The 12,687-nt window shown below is 38.1% G+C and overlaps 2 protein-coding genes across 4 annotated transcripts; one reads left to right on the top strand and one right to left on the bottom strand.

Annotated features, from left to right (window-relative positions):
• The first annotated feature begins 1,526 nt into the window (after nt 1-1,526).
• LOC137934693 (uncharacterized) lies at nt 1,527-6,681 on the top strand. 3 transcript variants are annotated; one of them, XM_068779177.1, is made up of 12 exons: nt 1,527-1,787; nt 1,874-1,935; nt 2,046-2,096; nt 2,184-2,210; nt 3,109-3,124; nt 3,365-3,417; nt 3,589-3,660; nt 4,233-4,283; nt 4,642-4,704; nt 4,794-4,918; nt 5,455-5,662; nt 5,868-6,681. In XM_068779177.1, the coding sequence occupies exons 1-12, from the start codon at nt 1,721-1,723 to the stop codon at nt 6,618-6,620; spliced, it is 1,548 nt and encodes a 515-aa protein (XP_068635278.1). In that variant the 5' UTR covers nt 1,527-1,720; the 3' UTR covers nt 6,621-6,681. The 3 variants fall into 3 exon arrangements, with proteins under 3 accessions (XP_068635278.1, XP_068635277.1, XP_068635276.1); XM_068779176.1 differs by having other exon boundaries at nt 3,109-3,213; nt 3,310-3,417; nt 5,871-6,681; XM_068779175.1 differs by having other exon boundaries at nt 3,109-3,213; nt 3,310-3,417.
• A 1,015-nt stretch (nt 6,682-7,696) lies between these two features.
• LOC137934024 (probable protein phosphatase 2C 6) lies at nt 7,697-12,211 on the bottom strand. The gene is made up of 6 exons (XM_068778207.1): nt 12,033-12,211; nt 11,773-11,797; nt 10,767-11,681; nt 9,767-10,117; nt 9,567-9,672; nt 7,697-8,397 (listed from the first exon to the last, which is right to left on the bottom strand). The coding sequence occupies exons 3-6, from the start codon at nt 11,547-11,549 to the stop codon at nt 8,057-8,059; spliced, it is 1,581 nt and encodes a 526-aa protein (XP_068634308.1). The 5' UTR covers nt 11,550-11,681; nt 11,773-11,797; nt 12,033-12,211; the 3' UTR covers nt 7,697-8,056.
• Nucleotides 12,212-12,687: the final 476 nt, after the last annotated feature.

The following is a 12,687-nucleotide window of genomic DNA, read 5'->3' as shown; positions in this document are numbered from 1 at the left end:
AGTTGCTTCTTCAACGATGATGCAAGACATCTTCAAAGAAGAGACATGGAAAAGCAAAAAGAAGAATCAAGAATGTCTCCAATTGCTTTACTCATTATTTCTTAAAGAAAAAGCACAACACAAGCTAAAACACTTTAGTAAGGAAGGAAACATATTTAAAAGCAGCACTAGTTATATTCATCCCAATCTTGACTAAGTCACACTTACATCAAACAGCCATGAGCTTAACGTCATGAACTTCCCAGGAACAGATACTGGAACAGTTTCAATCCATTCACGGAGCTTCCACAGGCTCTATCGTGGGTTGAATGAATTCTCCATTTGTTTTATCGATGTTTTAACTCTTTAGATGTTCCGAGTATCGGTACTCAATCTTTTAAGATCTTTTCTCCAATTATCTTACGTAAGGTGAGCTCCATTTTCAGTCTCTGAAGCTCTGGTTGGATGCAGAATATTCTCAAGATAGAGAGAGATGCTGTGACTGGTAAGACGAAAGGGTGATGGAAGGAATCAAGCTCACATTCTCTTTTGGTCAAAATTAAGGCAACCCTTTCTCATTCATTAACCAAATAGTTTTATTTTAATTTTTTTATTTTTGTATATTTAAGTTATGGCTTGTTTAATCATTGATACAAACTTATAAGTTTAACTTAATATTTACATAATTATAAGTTTAATTTAAATTTGTAACATGAAAGACCTTACCTTTAATATTTTTTAATTCAACTTTAATTATGATTTAAAAGAAAAAATACCTTTAAAAATGACATTTTTTGGTAATTTATAATGTATACTTATGAGTTATTTAGTGCCAACCCACATGAATTATGTAAAAACTTAGTAACCATATCTAGTATTTTATGTATCATTTATATAAATTTAAATATTTATAATTAGAAATTAAAATATGATAAAAAATAATATGGAGGCTAATTTGTAAGGTTATAATAAATGCTCTTCGAGTTAATAAGCGTGGTCGGAAAAAAGAATTTGAAATAATAATTCTACCCCTTTTTATATTTTCAAATTTATAAAATATGATGCATTTATTCTTAATTCTCCTTGTAGTCAATTAATAAACAAATTAAATATAAAATATTTTTAAAAAAAAATTTAATGAAATATTCCAATTTTTTCTTATATGTTATTTTTACTTCCAATATTTATTCTACAATTTCCATTCATTACATTAATTTAGACAATAACATATTGAAATTCCATAAATATAGGTTAATTTTTGGGTTCAATTGTGACATTTTAGGAGAAAATAAAAAATATATATATAAATTATGTTTTAGTGAAGAAATTTTCAAATTTTGATCTATTTGCTTGCATGCATGTTGTCATAAGCAAAGAAACGGAACTCAATAGGTGGAAGCGGATCCTGTTCGGAGATCGGATCTTCTGCTCCTAGCAGTTCAGTTCGCCGGTTCCTCTTCGCGGAAAGTAACCCTGTTCGAGTTTTCTGCTGATCTGCTTCTTTTGTCTTCGCCGCTGTTGTTTCGACCCGGAAGCCAATCTCTCATTTTTACCTTTCCCTGTCTCTGGGTGAGTTCGGATTCCGTCTTGAACTAGTTCGGACGGTTTTTATAGTTGCAATTACAGCGAATCCGCTTGGCTGCTTCAAATTCGGGCGGAAAAGATCGCAGAAGTGTTGAATCTTACAGCTGAAGTTACAGAATTGGAAAAAGAAGTGAGAGGACTAGGGTAATTAAATTTAATGGCTGACGGGCAACGGCTGCAAATATATGCTCCTTCTAGCTCTAGAGTGAGCGCTTTCTGGAAAGGTAATATTTTTCCGCTCTGCAACTATAGTAAATGTTATGATGCGTTTAGATTATTTGGATGATGATTGAGGTTCCTTTTGAGACAGACAAATATGAAAGGGATGCTAAGAAGTACTGGGATATCTTTTACAAGCGACATCAGGACAAGGTTGGAACTTAGCAATTAGAACGCGTGCATTCGGGTTTTTGGTACTGCGGTCATCATGAAATTGCAACCTGTTGCTGTCATTGATGCTATTTATTTTTTTTGTTTGACAGTTTTTTAAGGACAGGCACTACTTGGACAAAGAGTGGGGTCATTATTTCGATGTAAGCCATGTGAAATTAGGTACAGTTTCTGGTCTTGTGATCAATTGTTTCGTTTTTGCTAATAACCTTTTTATGTTTTTTTTTTAGGCCAAGAGTGTAAAGGTCGTCTTGGAGGTAATGTTTGATTGCTTCAACCCCTATCAGTCCAATTATTTTCTTCGTAATTTCTCTACTTTTTATATGTATTATCTGTGATATGGCAAAATCTTAATATACTTTATGAGGTTCTTGCTTTAAGTTTTGTTTGTTGGATATTTTAAAAGGAAACTGATAGAATGTGCCTGTTATACTGTACATCCGGGGTCAGCATTTGAATTTAAATTTATTCATCTTTATTTTTCCTGGTTGCCTGGAATATTTCTGTTCACTCATCTAGTTGTCTTCGTGTGGATCTGACATTAAAAATGTATGAGTGTTTCTCTTTTACCTTGAGAGGTAAGTGATAACCATATGTGTTAATACCAATGGAGCAATGTACACATCTCTGCTGAAAATGTCTTACTTTTTGAAATGTGATTGATAAAAGTCACACAATATTCAAAAGAGGCACAAAATTCACTAAAGATTGGTGGAAGTTCCCTAACAAATCTGTCAACATTTTATTCAATTTTGGTCTATCAGGGAGGCTTCCATCCAGTGACAGCTTTTGGATGAGATACACTAGATCACCGTAAGCTTGTTGGGTAGCACGTCACTGGAGTCTAGTATCTTTTGATCAATATTCTCTGTGAAGATTTTCAAATTAGTGCAGACCCGCTATACTCTGTTTCTTATTATTAAGCCAATGATTTTTTCTAATTGTAGATCTTGTGGACTATTCTTAACAGTTTCGTTCCTTTCAATTCACTGAGGTTTTATTGTACTTCTGAAAAATCATGGATATCAAGTTTAGTATTATCTATAGACTTCATGCGATTGATTTTGTAACTTTTGGCTGAATCTCTCTTTGATTTTTAGTTTTTACCAATGAAAAGTTTCATATTATTTTCCTAAAGCTGTGTTTATCAAACAGGTTGGATGTGGAGCAGGTAATACTATCTTTCCTCTGATTGCCACTTATCCAGATATTTTTGTTCATGCTTGTGATTTCTCTCCACGTGCTATTGCCTTGGTTAAGGTAGGCTTCTTAATGAAGATGTTTATGCTGTTATTAGTGTTTAATATGTTTAGATGATTGATGTAGCTCAACAAATTGGGTTTTTGGATGTTGTAGTCACACAAAGAGTTTAGGGAGGACAAAGTTAATGCTTTTATTTGCGATCTCACAGTTGATGACCTCCTTGAAAAGATTTCACCATCTTCTGTGGACATTGTGACCTTGGTATGTGAGCAGACTTTCCTTTCTTTAAATTTGAAAATTTTGTTCTCAGATGCAAGTCTCAGTTTGTTGGCAGAGGAGTATGATATTTTTTTTCCCTCCTGATCTACTTCAAGTCAAATATCTTGTGTTTGTTGTCACTATGCTCACTGTCATATATGATATGTTAAGCAGGTATTCGTTTTGTCTGCAATATCTCCAGAAAAGATGCCTTTAGTACTGCAGAATATCAGAAAGGTGCTGAAGGTAAGATACTCTTCTAAAGCTTTTGATGTTAAGCATTTGAAAGTGTAAAATGTCAACAAACTCACTTTATGAGCCTCACATGGAGCCATGACAAGGCATGACAAGGCACGACAAAAATGGGGTCCATTAAGATTTTCTCATCGGATCATTGTAGCCATAGGTGGAACTACAAGGTTTTTGACCTGGTGTGCAATGGACACCAAATATTGCAGGGCCCTATATAAAAATTTCTCTGGAGATGGGCCATAGCACTGCTGGCATCCTCCTTATTGCTTTTTAAGAGTTTCAAAATATAGCATGGTTTAATCATGATACAGAATGAAATTTGTATGTGAAATCTGATGCTATAATTTATTGCATAAATGTATGTAAATTGGAATATCTACTGATTCAATTGAAGTTTTGTGAATATCACTGTTTAAAGTAGTTATTAGCAAAATTTTATGGGAATAAAAAAATTGACCCAAACAAGAATGTCACCTAAAAATTTATTTATATTGGGAGAGTTTCTCATATAGTATTATTTATTAATTTATGCTATACTGGGTTTGATGCAAGTCCTCCTTTTCCAGCCAAATGGCCACTTGATGGTTCGAGATTATGCTACTGGTGATCTTGCTCAGGTTGGTCAGTGCCACTACTTTCCCCTGAATGCCACCACTTCATGATTTTCCTGTTCAGTTTTCTGTTCAGACTGATAATGTTTCATGACACCATATGACTTTCCTTTTTTTTTTTAGTACAATGAATGTGTGAAGAAAAAAAAAAGGGTCAGTTGTTAAAGCCATTTATTGATAGGCATTTTTATTTTTGTCAGTTTTTTGTTAGATTGATAAAGACTTGAAGGTGATTCTGTCTGTTTTTTGTTTATATGAAGTCTTGTATCAACAACATCATCATTTGTGAGCATAATAATTTCTTCTTTGCCTGGGGACCTGTGATTATTTTACTAACTTTTTCTGCAATTTTACCATCTTCCAGGAGAGGCTCACTTGCAAGGATCAAGAAATAAGTGAGAATTTCTATGTCAGAGGAGATGGTACTGTAAGTTTTTGGTGCTGATGGTAAGCTTTCTTTTCTGTAATAAAGTTTGCTCAGTTTTCCTACTCTTTTTTCCCAAATGATGCTTCCAGCGAGCATATTACTTTTCTGAAGACTTCATGACAAAGTTGTTCCAAGCAAGTGGATTCATTGTGGATGAAATGGGCCTTTGCTGCAAACAAGTAGAGAACAGGGCCCGTGAGATTGTGATGAACAGGTGTGATCATCTTTCAAGTGTTTCTGTTATTGAACCTTATTTCTAGTTGATTTGTTAGACACTACTGTGAGTCATTCTTTTTAGCACAGTTAGTACTTTTATTTCATATTCTTGATAAAAAGAAAAAAAAGAGAAAGCTATTGTCTACAATTAACTTTACATTGTTTCACCTTCTTAGATGACTAGGGTGCATCTTTGAACTTCTCTCAATCTTCTGCTCCTTTTCGGTCACCTCAGACTAGATTGAAGAGTCTAATTACAGTCTTTTTAGTTTTGAGCTACACATAACATCCCCTTTTATTTCGGGATATACCATGTACAAACTTATCTAATTATGCACAAGGAAGAGTAGCAAATTCATTTCTCTTTTTCACCTTCTGTAAAGTGAAAAATATTCAGTTGGTTATCAACGGTACATTGGCTTGGGAACCTGTTTAAACCTTTATGTTGCTTGTGTATTGCCATGACTTGTTTTCATCTAGGAATGTGGACCAAATTATATATTTGCCTAATATAATTGTTCCATTCATTTTAAGGAGGTGGATACAAGCTGTGTTTTCTCTTGATGGCCTGAAATCTTCTGCTAGTCCAAATGCTAAAAAAGTCATGGAAACCCAAACTCCAGAAAGTAGTCGATCTCTGATGAGAAATGCAGATGCCAAGGAAACTTCAAATGGTGTTGAAATAGACATATCAGAAAGCATCGTCTTTGATATGTTTGGCCTTTCGCAATCCACCGATGAGGTTGTTTTTCTCACCCTATGATAAGCTGAATATCATGAATCTTCCATAGCAATAAACTGAATCTCAAGAAACTTACTAATACTGTCTTGTTATATCCTGTCATTATTCTTTCATTATACCCTACCAACTTGGTTTTTTTTTTTTTTTTTTTCTAATGAATTTACCTTTCAGTTGTCACTTAATTATTTTCACACATCCTCTTCAGCAGCTAATGGACATCAACTTGAAGAACATTTGTTTCACAATAAAAGCTCTTCCCAAGGAATTCCAGCACACCTGCAGATCGACAGGCCTAATGCTGTGGGAATCAGCTCGTTTGATGTCCATATTGTTGGCAGAAAACCCTTCAAAAATCGTTTCCAAAAAGAGTGTACTTGAGTTAGGCTGCGGTTCTGCAGGTGTCTGTTCCATGCTGGCTGTACAATCCGCTGATCTCGTGGTTGCGACTGATGGGGATCTGAAAGCGATTGAACTGCTAAACCAGAATGTATCCCTGAATCTTGAACCAATGCTTATGGAAAGACTGGTAACCAAGAGGTTAGAATGGGGCAATAGAGAGCAGATAGACGCCATCAAGGAATTGCATCCCAATGGTTTTGAAGTAATCATAGGTACAGATGTTACATACGTAGCTGAAGCAATCTCTCCTCTGTTCCAAACCGCAAGGGCATTAATATCTGATGGAGCAAATGGAGAATCACAGCCGGCTCTGATCTTATGCCATGTAGTTCGGAGGGTTGATGAAGTATCTATACTTTCAGCTGCATTGCAGTTTGGATTTAAGCTGGTTGATCGATGGTCCTCGGGAGCTTCTAACAATGACCAATTAGATGGAAACCTAGAAGGGGAAGCAGGCAACGGGATTATCAGCTCTTGGTTTTCTAGCACTGAGTGGTATGATGGAAAGAGTTATTTAGAATTGAATTCCGCATTAAACATCTTGTATTTTGTAGTCTGAAATATTCTCTTTCATTATCGACTTGCGTAATTCAAATTGTGAAATTCATCTGAGATATATTAAGGTTAATCATATTGAGTGACCGGAAATACTGATATTTCTAGCGTTCAGGTCGATGGCTGGCCCTCATGGCTTCTTCTAGTTTAACTTCCATGAAAAGATTAAGCCTTCCGCTTCACTTCTCTTCCAAAACAGTTTGGCAATCCTAGTGAAATTTGTGGAGGACACAAGGAACCAGAGACCTGTACACGATTGACGTGGGTTGAATAAAAAATTTAAATTCTATGATTCTTTGAGCTTTCTCAAAGTTTATGAATATCCATGAAGTCCAGACGGCCATTAGAATGGTGGCTTGATCAGTTCTGGTTCGGGCATTTTTTTCAAACGTTACTTTCATGACTTGGTCAGAGAATTCAATTCTTTGTTCAGAAAGCCACAACATCCTCGCTTCTTGGGTTGTTTCTTATAGAAGCTGTGACAGACTGCAGCCAAAAGCCGATTCCCAACACTGACGAAAGGGATCAGATTCGGACCAGTCAAAAGGTTTTTTCTTTCCAGTTCCCTTGTAAGTTGATACCCTTCTACAGAAACACCCAGATTCAGGCCTGGGCATGTTTTCACAGTTCCGTAATGCCCGCAAAAGCGAAAAAGCAAAAAGAAAAATGTCCATTTCACTTACCATCGCCCAAAAACATGCAAGTGAAAAAGAAAAAAACAAATGTCCATTTACTTGTTTCAAATTCAGTACGAGAACTGCTAATCCAATATCAGAAGCAAAGGATAATAAATGCCTGGTAAATGAGATTGCCCAAAATGGTCCATTAATCAAAGAACCCTTCATATACAAGAGAGGAGCACAACTGCATCCAGAAGTGGTCCTAGGTTATTTGTACAGACTTAACAGAACGCTGATACTATGAGCATGGCGCAGTGCATTTCTATTGGAATGCAGAGATTAGCCCTATCTCAAGGGAAAAGTTGCAGAGCTTATGCAATTTGAGATCAGCAACCCATTTTCATAATCCCTCTAATGATTTTTACTATCAGGCATTGCATGAGAGAGATACAAAGTAAAAGACAGAAAGAAGGGGAATCACCTCACAGAGCCTTTAACTTGGGAGGGGGGAAAGAAATTACAATAAGAGGGTGTTCAGTCTTGAGAGGAAGGATTCAATCCTCACTGACCTTTTTATCTCTATGACACCTAAAAATTTACAATATGTGTATTTTGCAAGTACTAAACAACGCAGGCTGAGTAAGGTGCAGACACTATAGTACACTGAGAATAACATTTCACGTTCAGCAACTATTAAGTGGACCCAAATGACAAAAACAGATGGGCCAGGCGACATATTAATTAGGTAAGGTAAGGTAGCATATATGGATTAAATGCAATTTTTGTTAAGTAAAACCATCTGGAAAGACAGTCTTACCCCTCAGCTTTTGCTCTTGAACCTCCTATGTGCTTTCAAATCCACCACTATCACTGTGATGTTGTCTTTGCTTCCTTTCTGTAAGGCAAGTTTGGAGAGACATTCGGCCGCCGCTTGGGCTGCAGGATCCATTCCTTCACCTCTTTCAGTGGAAGATGTCATATTCGTTCCATTCTTTTTGTGCCATAACAATATTCTCCTGCGTGCCACATCACAGACCTCTTCGTTGGTCATAACATCCCATAGCCCATCGCTGGCTAGAATTAAGCATTCATCTTCTTTCTTTCGAGGGATAAACATGATTTCTGGTTCTGGAATGATCCATGGTTTCAAATACCTGTCACCTGTACCCACAGAAAAATTGCATTAAATATTATTTACAGTTCCCAGGAGTTCAATAACTAGGTCTTTTTCTTACTTTAATTGTCAACAACCATCCAGTTTTAAGCCAAAGTTAGTGCAAGAGAAGTGACTGACACAAGTTGCAACGGGAATTACTGGATTGCTAGCACATGCGGTCTCCAGTTTTTTATTGGAAACACAAGCTATAGCTATATCTTAGATGGTGATTTGCAAATTATAATTTCTTGCAAATAAGGCAATGTCATCTTATCATACTGCTCCTTTAAGGAGCGGTCAGGATTTGGATCCATAGTAGTGGATCCAGCTCAGAAGCACAGCACAACAAATGGAAGTCCAGCATGATCACATTATCCAAAAATTGCTCAAAAAGGCTGCACTGCACTTGCTGGGTAAATAAAGGTCGTTAGACTGTTCCTGCTTTTCCAATGTGGAAAACACAATACAGCATCCATGTCTTTAGGCTATTCATACTGATGCATTCTAAGTCAAACAGAGAAAATTTTCCCCTTCTCTTTCAGTGGCATCCTGAACAAGATGGTGAGTGACAGTCTCATGGATTACCAAATCATCATCCACCTATTATGCTTCAAGAGTACCAACAGTAGCTAACAAGACTAGAGAGCCTCTAGGGAAAACAAGAAACTAGACAGAGAAGTCAAAATTTCCCAGGGAGAGCATTCACAATAACTCGTAACTAGATAAATAAGTCAAGATTCAATAATTATTCTTTTTTTTTTTTTTATAGAATGAGTGAATTTATTAAAGAAAATGAGAGAGAAAATATAACCTAGAAGGTGGGGCCTCCCTCCACAATTCTTACATAGCACACCACATTAAAACTTTATTATTTATTTATTTTTTGTTTGAAATGCATATGGCAATGTTCTTATTCTTTCTTTTTGGATGATATCTGCATGGTCGTAACAGTAAATAGGAAAGAAAGAAGATGAAAAGACAACTTTCACAAAGAAGCTACCAAGATAAAGGTAGAGACAGCAACGAGGAGTGACGATATCTCATTTCATCACTATTAATACAACATTGGTATCATTGTAAAGGGATAAAATGGGAGAAATCAAAAAGAAATTTTGACTAGCATTAGGGTATTTTTGCAATATATTCCTGATCAGAGAAAGCTAATGAAACATACCGATTGACCTTGACATAGCAAGCACTCCAAACACTCGGTATCCATTCCACTGAATAACCTTCCCTCCAGCAGCTTCAATCCGTGTATATTCATCTTCTCTATTTGGCTGAGGTGCACGAAATTATTGGTTTTAAGCTATGTTAACGACCAAAATTAAAAATTAAATTTACACAAAAACACAATCATGAATGCATGCTTACTTTATGATCCACGGATAATGGTACTGGTTCTTTTCCACGACATAATACAGCTCTTGAATCTCCACAATTTGCAACGATGACGTGGGATGAACAAACAATACCAACTACAGCAGTTGATCCAACAGTTTCTGGGGCAATAGGTTCTAACTCCCCCTCAGGGACAACACCATTTCCTCGACTAATCTTTCCTCCGACCTCGGCATCAACTTTGAGAAAACAGTTCATGAAAGCTCTTTCCCACTTTGCCTGCCAGGTATCTCCATAATTGACTTCCTCTGAACAACCTTCTTTGGCAGTTGCTATCTCCTTAATCAATGCAGAATGTACACGTTCTCTACAGTAGTTCGCAACCTATAAGTGACATGTAACCCCATATAGAAAGAGATCAATTAGTAAAATCAGAAGTTATCGACAAGATGAGATTCAATAAGCTTACAATGCAAAGACATCAACAAAATTCATTTGCTGTCACGTGGATGACCCTTGTATTCCTCTTACAAGCTTCATTTGAAGGATCAATGTTGTCTGACATATAGCCCTTCAAGGAATAAGATCCTGAGGCCCATAACTGCAGGGTTCACCACTTCAGGGCCTTAGTTAAAATGCCCCATCCATTGGGCTGAAATGTATGAGAGTTAAAATGAGATTTACTAAATGGGAGATTATGATCTATTATCAGATGGTTTAAAATTTTGACCTTGCCAATTCCAATTGGCATCCTACATATTTATTTGACATTGATATGAGTTGCAATTGGTATCTCTGAACATATCCTCTTAACGTACTTGCATCAGCTCTATAATATATCCATAGTCATCAGACTACGTCAAAATTATCTTGAATACAACATGTAGGATTAGAATCCGTTCAAGTGCAGGAAGAAACTAAATTTGGAAAGTGCTAAATTAGTTTTATAGTTCTCTGTGTAAGAATTTAATGAAGATCAACATCCAAAATCAAATCATGAGAGAAAATAGAGAATCTGGCACAGTTGGTATACCTGTGCTCCACCATGGCCATCATATACCCCGAAAAAATGGGCATTCAAGTGACTCAAACTCTGGTTCATTTTATCCACCACACTATCGCCCGTGAGCATCCCAACAGGTATTTTGGAGAATCGAGGTATGGCCGCCATGGCGTCTTCCATCTCAGGTCTACGCCCACAGATCGAAATGCTACCCCAAAGTGGTAAGCAATCAAACTCAAAGACTTTGGGGCCAGCTGCAATCCTATGTTCCCTTGGCAGCTCAACAGCGAAAGGCAACGGTTTCGGCTCTAAGCCATTCAGTAGTGCAGGCCCATCAAGGAGATCGATCATGGGGTCCAAGGGCGTATCAACGCGCGAAATCAGCTGAACATTTTCGATGCTCTTGTCGATATCTATGGAGGTGGGAGTGCTTATTTCGAAGCCACCTTCCAAACCGAAGATTTCTTCCCCACATAAGCTACTAGTATCACTAACCACTGATAACGAACAGGAGCTATCAAGAACTTGCTCAGTCCCCACAGACAAGGTATCATCTTCCTCGATTTCCTGAATCACCACCTCCTCGCTACCGCCAACCCAACTACGAAACAACCCTTGGTCGTCTTCCGGTACAACAACCTCAACCTCGGGTGGATCGCCAGGAGAGCAACCCTCCGGGGCGGGTTCCGCCAAGAGGGAGGCGGCAGTGTCCGTAATGAGCTTAAGCCGGGTGATTTCCATGCCAGGTGCAATTGGAGCGTTGGAGCTGCCTATACTAAACGGAATCGCAACAGCTGGAGCCATCTCCTCCATCAAAATCTTCTCCTGGCCCGTGACTGTACTCTCCTGAATTCACATATCCTTGAATCATATCTCTAGCACTGCCCTCACTAGTTCCATGAGAACCCAAATGTTCTCCCAATAGGCCCCAGAGCCTGCTTATCTCTACAACACAACACAAGGGTTGCTTTAATTTATCAAAAAAAAATAAAAAAATTCAGCTGCGTTTCCGGCAGATAAGGATCGACTCGAGCACCTTTTTGTGAATGAATCCAGAGAGACTGCAAATCAAAATCAAGGAGCTTATCTGTAAGCACAAGAAAGAGAAGAGCAGAAGCGGAAAAGAAAGACGATAGAAGGACCTAGGAAAGTCGTTTCATCACAGGAAAAATGCAAAAGATGGAGTGCTTTTTCCATCTGAGTTCCCCGGATCTGAGGGAAAGCATCCCCACTTCTAGAAATCTGAGCAGACCAACACTCTCTCTCCACAAACATGGGGGTATTAAGAAGTCTTACCAGTGGGAGAGGAGTGAGGTTGAGCCAGCTGCTTCTTCTTCTCTCTCTCCTCAGTTATTCCTCCCTCACTCTCTCCCTCCCTCTCGCTCTCTCTCTCTCTCTCTCTCTCTCTCCAGGAGTAATCTCTACTTCGGGTTGATTTTTGTTGGGAAGACTGGTGAGGGGAGTTGAAAGCAGGCAGAAATGGGTAGAGAGAGAAAGCAGGCGACAAGTGTTCGAAGCAAAGACACTGATAAAGGCATTTCCACCTATCGATTCCCGTGTGCCTTTCAGACCATTTTTCTCTCCTTTTTCCAAATTCCCCAATTATCTCTAATTCCCGTGTAAAATTACTCAATCACCCTCCCACTGCCCTTTTTTCACGTCACGCCAGGCTAACGGCGCCGTGGTCCCGCCGTAATAAATACCACCTGTCGCGCGATGCTCGAATGGTTTCTGGTCCCCTGGGCCCATACCAGATCTGAAATGTCCTCTACGTCATCGATCCTTCCACGGGCCCACCAAATCAAAAGACCGAGAGGGACGCTGGCCTCCATCCGGCGGAGAGAAAAAATATCTCCCCAGATTTCCCCATTTTCCGTGCTTTGTAAGATATGATAAGGGTTTTTATGTGGGCCCGGCAGCGGGAATCAATAAAAGCACCATTTTCTGGTTT

Source organism: Aristolochia californica, unplaced genomic scaffold (genome assembly GCF_029961685.1).
Source record: "Aristolochia californica isolate CCGP_79_NKW_82.1479 unplaced genomic scaffold, dmAriCali1.0.hap1 SCAF_6, whole genome shotgun sequence".
NCBI lineage: Eukaryota > Viridiplantae > Streptophyta > Magnoliopsida > Piperales > Aristolochiaceae > Aristolochia > Aristolochia californica.
The sequence above is the reverse complement of the archived record's forward strand: the minus strand, read 5'-3'. Positions and strand labels throughout refer to the sequence as shown.